General features: G+C 37.3%; 1 protein-coding gene across 3 annotated transcripts in view; it reads right to left on the bottom strand.

Annotated features, from left to right (window-relative positions):
* The window catches only part of sema4f (sema domain, immunoglobulin domain (Ig), transmembrane domain (TM) and short cytoplasmic domain, (semaphorin) 4F), a 74,350-nt gene extending 64,908 nt beyond the window's left edge, over positions 1 to 9,442 (bottom strand). For all 3 annotated transcript variants that reach the window (XM_016529789.1, XM_016529791.1, XM_016529790.1), the window contains exon 1: positions 8,741 to 9,442. In XM_016529789.1, the coding sequence (XP_016385275.1) occupies positions 8,741 to 8,828 (88 nt within the window). In that variant the 5' untranslated portion in view covers positions 8,829 to 9,442. The remainder of the gene's footprint in view (positions 1 to 8,740) is intronic.
* Between the last annotated feature and the right edge of the window lie 6,687 nt (positions 9,443 to 16,129).

Here is a 16,129-nt window from a genome sequence, read left to right as displayed (position 1 = left end):
GTTACACTTTTCTGCCTTATCCCTCCATTCTGTTCTTTCTCTCTGTTCTTTAACTCCAGTCACTCTCATCATATCACAAAGCTTTTTGAGCCTGGTTAATATTTTCCCTCTGTAAAGTCAAAGTATGAGATCAAAGCCTGTGTGCGCTTTTAGAGTTTCATCCTCTTTCTATGCATCTCTCGATCGCGCCCGACTCAGAAAGCCTTTTACATTGCAAAAACACAACACTTGAATTACCATAATGGAACAAGGCAATAATGATTTTCTAGCATGCTGCTTTTACCAAAACCAGAGGAGCAGCCACACAAGCACCAGAGGGAGGCGAGAGAAACAGAGAAAGCAGGAAACACACACACTCTGCTTCCTGCAACACTCTTTCCTTGCCCCGCTTGGCTTCATTCCAAATCATTTCAATTTGTGAAAGAATCTCTCCAGAGAGACATGCATCAAAATAATTTCTTTGTCTGAGGTATATTTCTGCTCGCTCGAAAGAGATACTTCAACCTTTTAGTTTGATGAGAGAGTGAAAGAGAGGGAGGGGTGGCATCTGTTGCACAGCCATCCGAAACATATGCAAAAAAACATTTTGCATCTTTTTCCCATTTCCCTTTTATATTACAGCCACCGCACAGAAGCTCAGGCTGCGTCTGGACTTCCCAGCATCCACTTCTCCCCATATGGCCACGACAGGGAGTCTTTAGTGGTTTTCTTTGCGCACTGATCAGATCTCAGGCTCAGCGTCGGAAGGGCTGAACCTAGATCAGCATAAACAGGCAACCTGCAATGAGACCAGTCAGGAAAAACCTCCATTTGACAACTTAACCTTCCTCAGTATTTCACAAGGCATCCTGTTTTAATTACCACCTCCAGTGGCCAATTACAGGCCAGCAATAAAGAAAGGGATGAAAGTGAGAAGGGACCTAACAAGGCATGGGTTTTACATCCTCCACCTTCACCTCCACAGAACAATCAGTGATTTCCATTAGTCAGGCCTTTTCTGATTGAAACGGGGAGGGTCGTGTTTGTGTGTATGTGTATGTGTGTGTGAATGCGTGTAGGGAGAACTCCAGTCTTCCTTTGTTTTCTCAAGGCTGCATCCTGCCATTAAGGGTTTGAATGGGTTTCCTTGCTGGCACAGTCATGCTTGGAGCAGACCCCGAAAACAACACCGCCAACCAACCACAAGCAAGCAGAATGAGAAAAAGAACCAATGATACAGCAAGTGTGAGAGAGAGAGCGAGAGAAAGTTTAAACTTAAATTACATTAAATTAAATTTCCCTTGAAGGTTACAATTTCAAAATAAAATGTGAGTGATGCTTGGTGTCTAGGTGGTCCCTCTCTCAGTGTAAAGGCCTGTTCACACCAAAAACAATAACAATAAAGATATATTTCTAAAAATTGTTCTCAATATAAAAGAATAGCAGAGTCCACACCACAGCTATAAGATAAAGGCACAGAGAAACAATATAGTTGGAATCACTTTCAGAACAATTTTTTCCAGCTGATGAACGATAAAAACATTGACAACCAATCAGAATCAATCCTGTTATAACGAGCTCAAGAATTTAAAGCAGCAGACACATGTCCGCTTAGAATAAGCAGATGATATCGTCCACTGGTGTATACGCTAATATAGTTATCTTTATAGTTATCGTTCTTGGTGTGAACGGGCCTTAAGACTATGATATTTTTTAATGTCCACCAGGCAAAAAAGTCAGATCGTCTGATTATCAATATACATTTCCTTAAACATTTTTGTTCTACAACATAAACTCTACACACTCACACCCCAAATTGTCTTTTCTAGTAACTTAGAAACTATCTGATTAATTAAATAAATAGTCTATTATGTATGTATGTATATTGGCATTTCATTGAATGCAGTCGGCAATGCACGTTTTTCTGTTTTTTTTTATTTTCATCTCACCACATTCAATTCAGACTGCAAACCTGGGTAAAATATTAATTGCCATAAGAATGTAGATTCAGCAGCAGCATGCAGCACCACTAAAAAAAAAGCAGTGCAGGAAGTACTGGCATAATATGCATTTTTACCTACTAGCCTGATAGCACACTTCTCTCCAACACAGTGCATGAATTGAAGTATGATTCCTGTCTATAGCAGAAACGGGAGGGACGAAGATGGCAAAGTCTAATGGGTTTTGAAAAATCACTTTCCCTATAAGTAGTGAGTGCATGACTAAAGAAAGAATGGTGCTAAAAAAGTAATGGTATGCCAGAGAGTGCATCAAACAAACTAAAAGCAAGGGTCGACATTCAGAACTAACTCAATAATATCTAAGAACAGATCAATGCACACATATTCCTTGGACTGTGTCATCATGTCCCATCTTTCTCTCAGATCAATACTTTCCAATCAGCACAGAGCTCAGCAGCTCTAGACTCCGTCCCCTCCCACAGCACCTCCATCAATCATGATGGCTTATCACATATTCATGAGCAGAGTCAGTCACTGGCCAATGAGAGCAGGTAATTAAATGTTTTTCCTTTGAGAGATATACACTACAATTCTAAAGTTCAGTAAGGGGTCAGTAAAAGTTTTTTATTATTATTTATTTAATCAAGCAAAGATGCATTAAATTGATTAAAAGTGTCAGTATAGACATTTAGAATGATTTCTAACTGTTTTCAACATTGATAGTGTTCTTGAGCACCGAATGACCATATATGAATGATTTCTGAAGGACCAAATGACACTGAACACTGGAGTAATGGCAGCTGAAAATCACACACAAATAAATTACATTTTAAAACATATTAAAATAGAAAACTGTTATTTAATTTTTTTTTTATTATATTTCACAATATTCTATATATTCTGTTTTTGCTATATTTTTTCAGCTTGGGTGAGAGTAAAAGGCTTAAAAAAATAATAATAATAACTTACAGATCCCTAAGTTTTGAAAGGCATGCTTTAACATATAACACCAGAACGCCACACACAAAAACGTACTACACTTTTGTACCAGACAGATCCAGGCTGAGGAAAACAGATAGACACTCATTAAAATAAGCACATGAAACATTTAATGAGACACAGGGAGCTGTTTCCTACCACCCTGCAGTGTGAGTTTTATTGAGGGTGCAGCAGTCTTTACTCAGCTCTTCTAGCAAGGGTTGCCACAGTAGGGACCGTCACACCTCCCCCAGAGGGAGCACACACATAGTGTCACACACCACCACAGAAACAGGTCGTTACATCTCCAGGTGTGGCGCACACAGAAGCTCAAAGGTCTGCTAACATAAACACCCAGTAGCTGCATTATTGCATTGCCTTTGGCTGCTGAAATCAGTTATTACTCTGTAACAGTTTGAACAACTTTAATATAAGCTATAAAGAATTAAGAAATAATTTCACCTGTACTGCATCATAATACAGAGCAGACAAATGACCTCAAAAGATGGTAACTGTGATTTTGCCAAACAGGACATGCTCTTTTAATTGGTTGATAGCAATGTTGTTCTAGGACCAACAAGGACTTATATTCAGCACCATGTCCTACTTGGCGAAATCCTGGTAAGCTTGAAGGAGTCTGTGAGCACTGAACACATACCGATGAGTCAGGACACTGCATTACTGTCCATTCATCCTCTACTGGGGACAGTTGTCTGGGTGTGTGTGCCAGAAAACAGAGGGTGACAGAAACATCTGTCTTTGTAATTCTGATATATCAGGACATAGGATCTACTCCGAGCCTCCTGCAACACAAAACGCTTTTGTACCAGAAAGTTAATCTGATTGTTAAGCTTGAGCACTAATGGATTGGAAGTACTATATGATGGCGTGAGTCTTATGGGTGTGAGCCTTTGTGTAGGATGTGTGCGTCATACATTTTAGTAAAAGGCACTGGAGCTATGACAATAATGAGCAAACAGTGTATTTATAAGCAAAAATGAGCATTCAATAGCTTTCACTGTCATAATTATATTTCTGTCATGACAAATCTCGGAGGGATTGGCATGGTAATGTACATGACCATGTTAATGTATTTGGTCTTGGCGGAATAGATCTGATAGATACCGAGACTTGCTACTGCCAATACATCCACAACATGCTGCGGTAAGCATGTAAGAAATACTGCTGCTGCACATATAACATGAATAAACCCCCATATAGCATACATGATCACCCTGTAGCAGATCTATACAGGTGGAGCTGGGGAAGGTGGAGGGTTTCTGAAGTGCGCTGCAAACTGTTACAGCAAACAAAAGCCAGGTATTTGATTGATTTGATTGAGTTATATTGCACAGTAAGCTCATTGGCTACCGATACAGGAGAGAACCAATCAGCTGCCATGTGACAATGTTGTCGCCGGGTCAGATTGAGCTAGACCTATCGGACTGCGCCATCTGAAGTTTCATGCCAGAACTCTGTATTTGTTTAAATATGTATTCAGAAGTTATTTAGCTCGCATTAGCATCACTGTACTTTGTGTACTTTAAGTAGCGATACCACAATTAGATGCTGCACTTATTTAACGAAGACCAGCATGGTCATCTCTGGGAGTTATGTAAATTACACTGAGATTAGGGAGTTTTACACAATAATTAATTGCTTTACCAGTCCAACAAATAAGAAGTAACACTGTAAAAAATAAATCTCATTACACACAACATTATCCATTAATTTTACGGACATTTCTGTTAACTCTAAAACACAATGCAATTAAGTGTAAAATTCAAAATACTGGTAAAATAAAACTGTAAACAATAAATATGGAAAAATACCTTCAAATTATACAGTATATTGTGCCCCATTTTTACAGATTTTTTTTAGAGTGAACTTTGACATCACTACTCGGAATGTTTTCAAATCTTTCAAACTTGTATGTTTACGCTCATTCTTTTTTTGTCTGTCTTTCTGTCATCTGGCCTCAGACCTTTACTACTTCTTCGGCCTTACAGGTACTGATTCTCGCATTGTCTCCACTGGTAAAGCATGAGAGTAAGTGTGTTCCACTGTCTAAAACATATTTCTTTAAGGGGTCATGACATGAGAAATCAAATTTGCCTCATAGCTTAAAACGTGCTCGTCATTATAAACAAATCATTTATTTAACTATGCTCTAAAAACAGCTTGTTTGAATATTGTGGGATTTGTGAAATCACGGGCAAATACATTTGCATCTGACTGCCATCATCACATCATTGCACCACAGGCCCTGCCCACTAGCAGCTTGCAAGGCAGTGTAATGGAGTTTGCAAAGAAACTTTTGTTGAAAGATGAAGCAGCCAACTGACAACAGCTGTATCGCAAAACATAAGCATATAATTTCATAATGCTTTGTCTGTAAATTACAGTTTTATATAGATAATGTCTTCAAAACACTGCATAGCATGTGGTCATACTATTTCCTATGCAATGACATTAGCCAGTCATAAAGTGCCCCTTAGAAACTTGTTTGTGCAAAAACCTTTATTAACATTATAAGTGAACCTCAAGGAACATATTAAAATAGTAAAAAAAATATCCATGTCATGACCCCTTCAATGTGTAAAACCTTTTAAATTATTGCCAAACTACAGAATGTACCTTTAACTGAAAAGGTCAGACTTTGAATGCTATAAAACTACTAAACACGAATTTAAAGTAAAAATCGATATCGAAAAATCTGAAAATTCATATTTCAAGCAGTGAGATTCCGAATAAAGTCATGTTTTTATATAACGAAAGACTAAAAACTTAGAATGCTTTATAGCTGGAAAATCTGGATAAGTTTCTGAGAAGAGATGTGCAAAAAACAAAACACAGGCACGCATCAAATGTGACTTCACACCATTTTACCATCATTACAAACGACTCCAGGTCAAGCAAACAGACGGCAAACATAGACTGACATGCCATTTTGGCTCTCTCAGTGACAGATTTATCCTCCTTGTCTGAGAGTCAGTTGGGACGAGGTTGTGGATTTGTGTTGTCTTGGCTGAAATTGTCAGTCTGGGTTGTTAGGTAATCCATCTGACCATTAATCAGTTCATAAAGTCATTTTGTAACATGGATTTAATAAACTGAGAAGAAACTGGGATTAAAAGTGTAAGAAAAAGACAAAAAAGCTTAAGTAAAGTATCCCTAAACAGACTAGACAACCTATTCAAAAAGGAAGCGTGACCTCTGACATTTGACCCAAGCTGTCTGCCACGCTGGTCTTACCCTCCAACGCCTGGAAGGACCTTCATTAGACCTTGGGTACTATTAGCCTGTTTTGCTGTTTTTATTATATTACATTTACATGAATATACCCTTGAAAAAAGATAATCTAATCAACACTGCACTTTAAAGTGTTTCTAAAGACATTAAATTAAATCAGAGGAATTCCCAAGAGAGCCCCTTCTCAGACAGCTATAAAACATTAACATCAGCAAAACAGATCATGAACAGGATCATACAAACTGTGCACCTTCTGTCACAGAAAATATTTGGTTTATTTATGCAGGCCTGAGCAAAAGGTCAAGAATTTGGCTAAATGCTGGACACAAAAAACTGCACTATACATCCTCCCATTACAAATTCTTAACACAAAGTTAAATTGTTATACCATGAAAATTAATACAGCTCTCATCAGTCTGCTTACGTTAGCTATGACATTTAACACAGAAAGCCCATTGCCTCTTTGTTAGGAATGCAGCACAAAACGTCTGTGAGGTTTTCTGCTGATGCACAGGAGACCATATAACACTGTAGGAGTGAGCTGTGAGAAGAATGCAAAAGTCATGACCATGTGTAGGTGGAAGTGAAATATCCGAAACCAAGGCACAAGATTCACCTTATTAAACCTGTCTACTTTTACATTCCTTTATTTATTACCGCTATTTCTCCATGTTTCTTACTGCATTCCATTTTATATTTCAAACTACTTTGTTCTGATGTTTGTTTTGAGATTTTTTGAGACATGAAGCCAGCATGAATATGCTCATTCCACATCACCAAACAACCAGTCCTGAACTTTAAAATGGAAATCCTGAATTCTACAAATTGTCCGTCATTGTCTAAAGCTTGTTTCCAAAACAGGAGATTTTGATTCAGTCACGCTTCACAATGCCACATTAATGTGTGAAATGGTGACCATTGTGTTTCAGCTCCTAATCATTTTCATGTGAGCAGTCTTAGAAACAACACTATTCGAGGGTACCCATATGAGCCAAGGATTTTTCTTCAAACAATCAGGCAGTGAAGCCAGACGCACATGGACTGCACTAGAGTATAACACATTTTGAAAATCACAGGAATGTGAAAGCTAAGTATTATTATCATGGCCTCCCATATAACTCTCTCTACAGCAGCCAAACAAATAAAAGACTGCAGTCTGCAAACATAAAAATGTTCTCATTGCTGGTCACACAGTATAATACATTTCATACAGCAGTGCTTTTATTGCATTGGTCAAAAGACGTTCCTGATATTTAGTATAACATCACCCGGCTTTCCTGTTTTCACAGCATTCCTGACCAGAGTATTGTGATGTGAGGATACTCAGTACAACAGCACAACTGTAAGTGTATGAAACCCTTCGTGCATAAAACACTTCTAAATGACATTGATCTGGCAGAAATAACTTTGGACAGAATATGCTTAATGCAAAAAGCACTTCTACAGTGGTACTGAGAGCTTAAAATGGGCCAGTGAGTGGACAACAGTATCTAAACAGTGCACAGGTGAGGAGGGATGATCAAGGTGCTGTAGTGTTTTTAAGTACATTTTCTTCTGTCCTTCCTTCAGAGTGGCATTTCACGTAACCTCAGCACCATCATGCCTATGGAAAGAGCAAATCACTATCTACTATGCATTATGCAGTCTGCCCCAAACTGTCAACTGCTGTTTCAAGGTAGTCTACATATAAATGTGCAAGTCTGACTACCTGCACGTTGAGCGAACTATACTGCTGAGAAAGTGAGAGAGTCTCTGCAAAATAAGGCAAACACGAGTGTAAACACATCATTCACATTTACAAATCCAGAAAAACAAAGTTGGAGGAAACATGACTGCCCCCATGAATGTTGACACACACATATTTATATACATATTTATTTCTCCTTTGAAATTAGGCATACACAGCATTTTATTAAACGTTTTCTTGACAAATATAGGAACATAGGCCTACTAATTGCTGTAATATATAATGTGTTCATTGAGTAAATTGCGTATCTCGTTTATAATGTACACCTGCTAATGTCATAGCTATATTTATTGCAATACATGTGTAGTAGCCTAGGCTACTTCTGCATACTGTATAGTGTTATTATTGTCTGGCTGCACACGGTATCAAGTATCTATCTATCTATCTATCTATGTGTCTGTCTTTCTATCTATCGATCTATCATACCCGAATCATAAAGTAGCCTATAGGACTCGTCGAAAGAAAAGTACATAGAAACACTAAAGAGAATGTTTATGATTACACAAAACACCAAACAAAAACGATACAGAATCGACAATTTCCACGAACCAAACTATTCCTGTCACGTGTTTTAATCCTATGGGGATTAGGAAGTGTGCGCGCACAGGTTGTCACCTGCCTCCCGCCTATAGACTTTTCGCTGTTTCGAAAAATGCAAAAGTTCGCACACCAAAAGTGTCAAAAAACACTTTATTTCTTATTTTACTTTTTAAAACCGATTTTATTTGAGTATTGCTACTCTGTGTTTCAAACATTTCAGTGAGAGGTGTCATTCTAATAGGCTAGCTATCAGTTTCTCTTTCATCATTTGAGCCGAACTCACCTCCATAGCTGTTGGCAGTCGCGCTCCAGGACGAGATCGTTGAACACAGCAACACATTTACAACAAACAGACCGGTAACTGACTTCATGTTCCGACAACCCGAACCGCTCTTCTACAAATTCGGAGACAGTCCTTTATTTCCAGTCTCAGCTCCAGGTCATTATAGCAAGAATGTTGTAGATTTGGCCACGCAGATTTTAAGGGGATTAAATAGTTAAGATATGAAATATCGATGCTTATATCTATTAAATTAATTTAAAGTCAGCATATTCTTGTATTTGACAATAGAACAGAAATTCAGAACGTTCACGGTGTTCTCTTTCTTTGAGTCTCGAAATATTCTCCAGCGCAATTCAGCGCATCCCACAATATGGGTAGAAACCAAATCTGCTTGCTTCCGAGCAAATGTTAAACTTTCCCGAAGTTGAATCCAATGTGTAATACATTCGCTGTCAGAAGCTTAAAGCAGAAGACGCGCTTGTAGCCTGTCGTTTAAATCCTCCAGCCCGTGCTGAACACAAATTCAATTGTCCCGTTTGACCATCCGATATTCCTGTCCGAGTAAATGATATCTGAATATGTCCAGTGTGAGATTTCAAAAACATATACAACAGAAAGTCAAATGTACAAGCCTAAGAAAGAAAGCCAAAAGCGTGAATTCGCTTTCCAGCCGCCTGAATAATCTCTAATAGGCAACAGAGGCTTCAGTCAAATCCTAGTGTGCCCCGCCCCGTGGTCTACGTCACAACAACAGGTAAAGCGTCTTGAGTTCAAAGGAATCGTAAGGAATTTCACGTTTCTAGTTCCGATTCTAATTCCTTTGAACAATTCTTGTTACTGTAATGATTATTTCAGTACTTTGAGGCAAAAATACTTTGAAAAAGACAGATTGCATGAAGCCTACTGTCCTCAGCAGTCTGTTGTCAAATGATGATCATTTCAGATTTCAACAACTATAACCAATCAGAAATACATGCAATTAATGCATGCATGTAATTAAACAATTGTTACCAACTATATATTGAATAGCAATATTAAACAAAAGTGATAACATCATTTATAAATTCATTATAAAATACCATTGATTCACTGAAGAGAAAATCTTTTGTTCGGGAATGGGATTATACTGGTAGGCTAAAATAGAACCGGTTCTGAAGAACCGATTCTCGTCCACCCGATCAAGATCATATATTAGGCTACCAAGCTTAGTCAGTAGCCTGGTAATGATAGGCGAATGATATGATCAATTTTCCAGATTTTATTCTATTCAAATATTTGGAAATTAAAATATAAAACCTGTCCCAGTTAGTGATATGGCAGGAGGAGCTGTCATAGGCTATATTATTTATGATTAATATAAATCGTTGTTGCGACGGCAGCGTGTTTGAAGCATGAGAAGGGCATAGAGGGAGTGCTTTGATAAATCCACTCTTATTCCCGACAAAAGCACGGGGGAGGGCGGATTTGCGCAGGCCACGACCCGCTGTCCATCTGCCTCTCTGTAATCCGCGCAAGAACAACGACATCTGAGGGCTTCAGCACTCTCTGGATTTCACGGGGCAGCAGGACAAAGGCCAGCGAATCTGAGAGGCGGCGAGCGGTCAAAGGTGACTGAGGAACAAGTTGCGGACTAAACAAATACAGTTTTGATGAGCAACATCCAGTTTCTTCACCTAATTCTTGATTGCTCAAATCAGACTCGATGACTGCTGTTTGAACGATTATTTAGGTTATTATTTGCAATTGTTTGCAGCTTAAACATTGACACTCCTCCTGACGCCCCCCTCTGGACAGGTGAGAATCCTGTTTTACAGGATGGGTTTACTTTTATCTTTTTCTTTCTCGAAATAAAGGGAACGTTTTTGGAATATTGCTTTAATTGGCCAATCATTTAAATTTTCTTATGTGTTTCCATCCTGTTTGTCTTTTTTAATGTTTTGAACTGACAAAAGTTGGGTTGTGCTATCTTGCAGGTAGTGACATTAGTGACATTTTTTTTTGGTGGCAAAACAGTACAACAAATATAAGGAACTATTATCAATTTGTGATAATTTTAATAATAAAAATGATTAAAAACTGCTCAAACGATTATTTAAAAAAAAAAGGTTGAAAACAATTCACTTGTTGACACCCTCATATAAGCTAACTTTCAGTCCCTCAGTAAACAATGGCAATATTTTATTGCCACTAGTGTAAATAACCAAGCTATAATTAATTACTCTGCCTATATTACATTCTTAAACTCTCAACTAGCTGGACACGAGTTGGACTCTCAACCTTACTGAACTCCAGAAAACTCTTTTATGGACCAAACAAAAGGACAGAAGCAGGCATAGGTGAATTCCTGGAGGCCCGAGTGTGCTGTGTGCTTTTAATAACTGTTCCCATATCAGCTTCCCATGCCTTTATCATCACAGACTACAACATGCAGCAACTGATCTCTGATCAGCTTCTAAAGTATTTTATAGAAAGGTCATTTATAGAAAGACCAATCAGCTATGGCATGTTGAAAAGAACTTAAAGGGATTGTCATGGAACTTATCTGGTGGAGGACATTATTATTCTTCCCCTGAGCTGAGCGAGTAACACACAGTGTGGAGCCTGAACCCTTGAAGTGAGGTCTCGCTGTCCCCTGAGCATAAAGAAAGAAGCATTGCGGTTTACACAGAGACCCCTACAGAGACCTCTGATTGGGATATTTCAAAAGGGTCACATCCACAGTGTAATATCTTAATGGGGGGAAGTGGAAGAATTATATGTGTGTGAAATGAGATACATTTCAAAACATAAAAAAACATATGTGAGTATATCTATCACTAGAGTTTGTTACATAAAATCAGACTGCATGAATTGCTTGGTCATTAATTAAATGGAAATCGGTTAGCATGCTCTTTAATTATGTGTATGTGTGTGTATCTGCTAGTGCCCATCAGTCCAAGACTGAAAGATGACATTGCAGGACAACTTAAACAGACACAGCTCTGGACAAACAGTATCACAGTTGGATTAAATCTTTGTCTGGACAGTCGCAGCCATACAAACCCTCATTAATTAGATGTGTGCATGTGTCTCTGAGTTAAAAATGTTGGACTACCAGATAATGTATTAGTGCGCTAAGGTCAGTGACAACACAGTGCAGCACATGTTAATAAGGATATCAATTCACAGAGTTCAGAAATATAAATGAGAATAAAAATAGGAATATGTGCATATTGGTCTTCCAAAATAGAGAATCCGGGTTCCGTAAGTTAAGCTCCGTTGACAGCACTTGTGGCATAATGTTGTCTACAACAATACATTTTTACACTAAAAATTTTCGTTTTTTTCTTAAAAAAATAAAAAAATAAAATAAAAAATTGCTCACAGTGAGGTACTTACAATGGAAGACACAAGGTGTATACAACTGTATATGCATGTTACCATGGTTTTAGTGTGAAAAATGACTTGTTGGCTTTTTATTGTGTAAAGTTATATCCAAGTTTACATCAAATTGCAAGCTTCACATTTTTGCTATTAAATCCTTTTTATGTATTTGTTTGTTTGTAAAAAAAAAAACATTATGCCATTAATGCTGTTAATTAGGTATAACTTTCAATTGAACCCTGAATATTTTATAATTCTATAAAGCAGACAGTGATTTGTGACCAAAAGCTGTCCAATATTGCTTTGGCAGGCACAAGGTTCAAATCAAACTGACTTATAGTATGAACATGGAAAGAAATGTGCAAAACTACCGCATATAATAATATCGGAATATCAGCAGCTGTGGCAAAAAAAAGCGGATAAACACAGGAAATCATCAAAACACAAATGAATGTGTCCACAACCAGATGCACCCAATACAAGACTTTTTAATGCACAGATATGGGCACATGTTCTCAGAGCCGAATATTTTTCCATTTCCATCAGTATGTGTGTGTAGGCTATTCCAGTACATTGGCCACCTCTACCCCTCCCCCAGCCCTTACCTCTCACCTCCAATAACTCCTCACCTTCCTCTGCCTCATTACTCCAGCACTGTTCATTGACTGGCTGAGGGAGTGTGTTGAGTCATCAGCAGCAGAACTGCAGGTCATTAAGCAGTCCTGCCATTCACCTCCTGGTCTTCTCCACCCGTGTAATAACAGTATTACTCAGTCCTTCACCTCAGGCAACTGGACCAGCAGGACACAGGTGGTGTGATACCATCTCTAGTGATATCTGTTCACTATCTCTGGTCCACATCTCCAAATGGCCAATCTGGTTTGTGGCCCCTGAGTAGACAGACATGTCAGATGACTTCTAGCTTTGTGCTGGTGCTTGGTGAGGGGGATGGTGTGGGTGTTACATGTATGTTTTCCATCCCCCATCTTTGACAAGAAAAGGAATCACTAAGAATGTCAAGAGGAGATTCCATGTCATCTTATTAGATGCAAACAAAGAATAAGGGAGTACATATTTGATAATAATATTCAGAATTATAACTAAATAAAGACATAATTGTAACTTTGTAACTAAACGAAAAAATGACACCATCATGGAATATTCTCTAGAAGTCTTGATTTAGTGAAAAAAAAGTTAGGAATTGTATTTCAGATTGAAAAAAAAAAATCACTTAGATCTATTTTAGACAGCAAAAAAAATAAAAATAAAAAATCAGCAGAACAAACTGTTCTTGTGTTTCCAAGCAACACACAGTGGCAGTATTTCATTTATGAATGAATCAGTGTTTTAAAAGAATCAGCTGAATGATTCATTCATAAAGACAGTGGCTGCATCTGAATATGCATACTTTCCTGTAAAGTAGGCGAAAAACAGTATGTGAGTAGTGTTCAAATTCACAGTATTCATAAAACAGTCAGAACTGCTGATGACTGAAATTATCCGGTAACACTTTAGAATACTGTTCCATCATTAATGAATAACTACACAAGAGCACATGAGTAACGCAATATAAGCACTCTAGTAACTAGTATCTATCAATAACTGATTAATGAATTAGTAAGTAATAGTGCTTAGTCGAATGTGGTAGTTCACTATTAGCTAATCAGTAACTACTATTTTTTCATACCTCCCCAAGAACTACTAAGAACAGGTTCATAATTAATATGAATAATGCATAATGTATAATTAATTCTAAAGTGAAGGTCATGGTAACCCACTAGTAATGAGTCAAATATTACCAAATTCTTCAGAAGGAATTACTAATATTTGGATCAGTATTCTAAAGTGAATAACATGATTAATTCTCTAGTAATGACTGAAATCATTGTAAGCTTTTGAGGGTTTTGTAAAGTATTGGATAGTAGTTATTCAGGTGTTACTACATCATTCTAAAGCATTGGTCTCAAACTCAATTCCTGGAGGCCCACAGCTCTGCACAGTTTAGCTCCAACTCTAATCAAACGCACCTGATCCAGCTAATCAAGCTCTTCAGGATCACTAGAAACTTGGAGCTGTTGAAGCTCAACTCCGCAGAGCTGTGGCCCTCCAGGAATTGAGTTTGAGACCCCGTCCACACGGAGACGCGTTTAGCTGTATGCGCATACATTTTATATCGTATTTTCGTGTGGACGCAGATATTTCTTGAGATGAGGGGGGAAAAAAAGATCGGATAGGGAAAGCTCTGGCTTCGTGTGGACGTAGCCTGAGACCTGTTCCAAAGGAGTTACTAAATTTTTGGATCAGTATTCTAAAGTAAAGATCATGATAGCTCCCCTAGTAATTACTGACATCATTGTAAACTTTTTGAGGTTTTTGTAAGGTTCTGGTTAGTAATTCATTTTGGTTTGGTAACACTTAAATCATTACTTGGGTTACCGTGATCTTCACTTTAGAATACTGATCCAAATAATTGGTAATTTCTTCAGAAGGATGTAGTAACACTTAAGTCATTACTATCCAAAACCTTACATATATCTCAAAAGCTTACAATGACGTCAGCCAATATTAGGAAGTTGTCATGGTTTCACTTTAGAATACTGATCCAAGTAATCAGTAGTTTCTTTAGAAGAATTTGATAGTACTTGAATCATTACTAGTGGGTTACCATGAAATTCACTTTAGAATTAATTATACATTATGCATAATTCACATTAATTATGAACTTAATGTACAGTAGTTCTCAGTTCTCCAGGATATATGAAAAAATAGTAGTTATTGATTAGCTAATAGTGAACTACCAGTTTCAACTGAGCGCTATTACTTACTAAATCCTTAATTAGAGATTCTTGTTAGCTACTGTAATAGTAGTTACTAGAATGTTAATAGTGCAGTAGTCATTTGTTTCTGTGTAGTTATTCATTAATGATGGAACAGTATTCTAAAGTGTTACCACTTAACCTGTTTCATAATTAAAGATATTTACACAGTTATTGAACTAAACTGAATCAACACTACCCTGACAGAATATTCTTTGTAGAGCTGCTTTACAGTACAATTTGTCTCCTATTTGATATTTGAAGTTAGAATCACTGATTTTGTTATTTTCCTGTTTATTAATGTAAAGTTGTTTTGAAACAATCTGCATTGTATAAAAAGCTATATAAATAAACGTGAATTTACCTGATTTGAATGTAGTACATCTGGATTATCTTCATCCTCCTCACATTCATTCTATATAGAGCATACTTTTTAAAGGTTGCAAAGTAATTACTTATTTAAAAGAAGTACCTATCAGAAAGTATGTGATTTTGAACACAGCCCTTTAATTGTTTTGAAGACCTGAGAACAGTTGTATTATTGAGAATACAATAAGTATTCCCTTCACTGCATATTTTTATGACATGAACTGATAACTGTGACCTTGTTTTAGCAAATCAGCTGAAGTCAGATATGATTCATCAAGTAGTCAAAATAGTCTTAAAAAAGACAACCTTGTACTATTTACTGCCGCACACAAACAAAGAACTGTCAAGCCAATCTGTGCCAACACGACAGGGGCGTAGAATGAATACATGTGAGACTTCTTTATAAAACATTAAAAATCTTACTGTTCAAAAACTGTTGACTGGTAGGTTATATAGATTACAGAAATGTTATATATATATATATATATATATATATATATATAACATTTCTGTCCCCTTCACTTCTGAAATGATAGCTACGCCCCTGCAACACGACTTATGTTGGTTTATATAATTAATGTACTACAGTATGTTCTTGTACTGAAGTAACTCTGTTTGATTTAATAAGCACCTTCTGAAATAGCCATTTGCTCAATTATGAAGATGAGCTTTCCATTAAAACTAATTAGCCTATTACTCAGACAGGTAGTCACATTCACACCCAAATAAAACACACACTTGAACACATGCACTCATTTCTACTGTGTTCTCATATAACAACCTTGCTTTTACCCATTAAACATAAAGCACATGCATTTTCCTTCTCTTCAGTCTCCCCAGA

Source organism: Sinocyclocheilus rhinocerous, unplaced genomic scaffold (assembly GCF_001515625.1).
Source record: "Sinocyclocheilus rhinocerous isolate Xijiao unplaced genomic scaffold, SAMN03320098_v1.1 scaffold1382, whole genome shotgun sequence".
In the NCBI taxonomy this organism is placed as follows: Eukaryota; Metazoa; Chordata; class Actinopteri; order Cypriniformes; family Cyprinidae; genus Sinocyclocheilus; species Sinocyclocheilus rhinocerous.
This window is presented reverse-complemented; position numbering and strand designations above follow the sequence as displayed.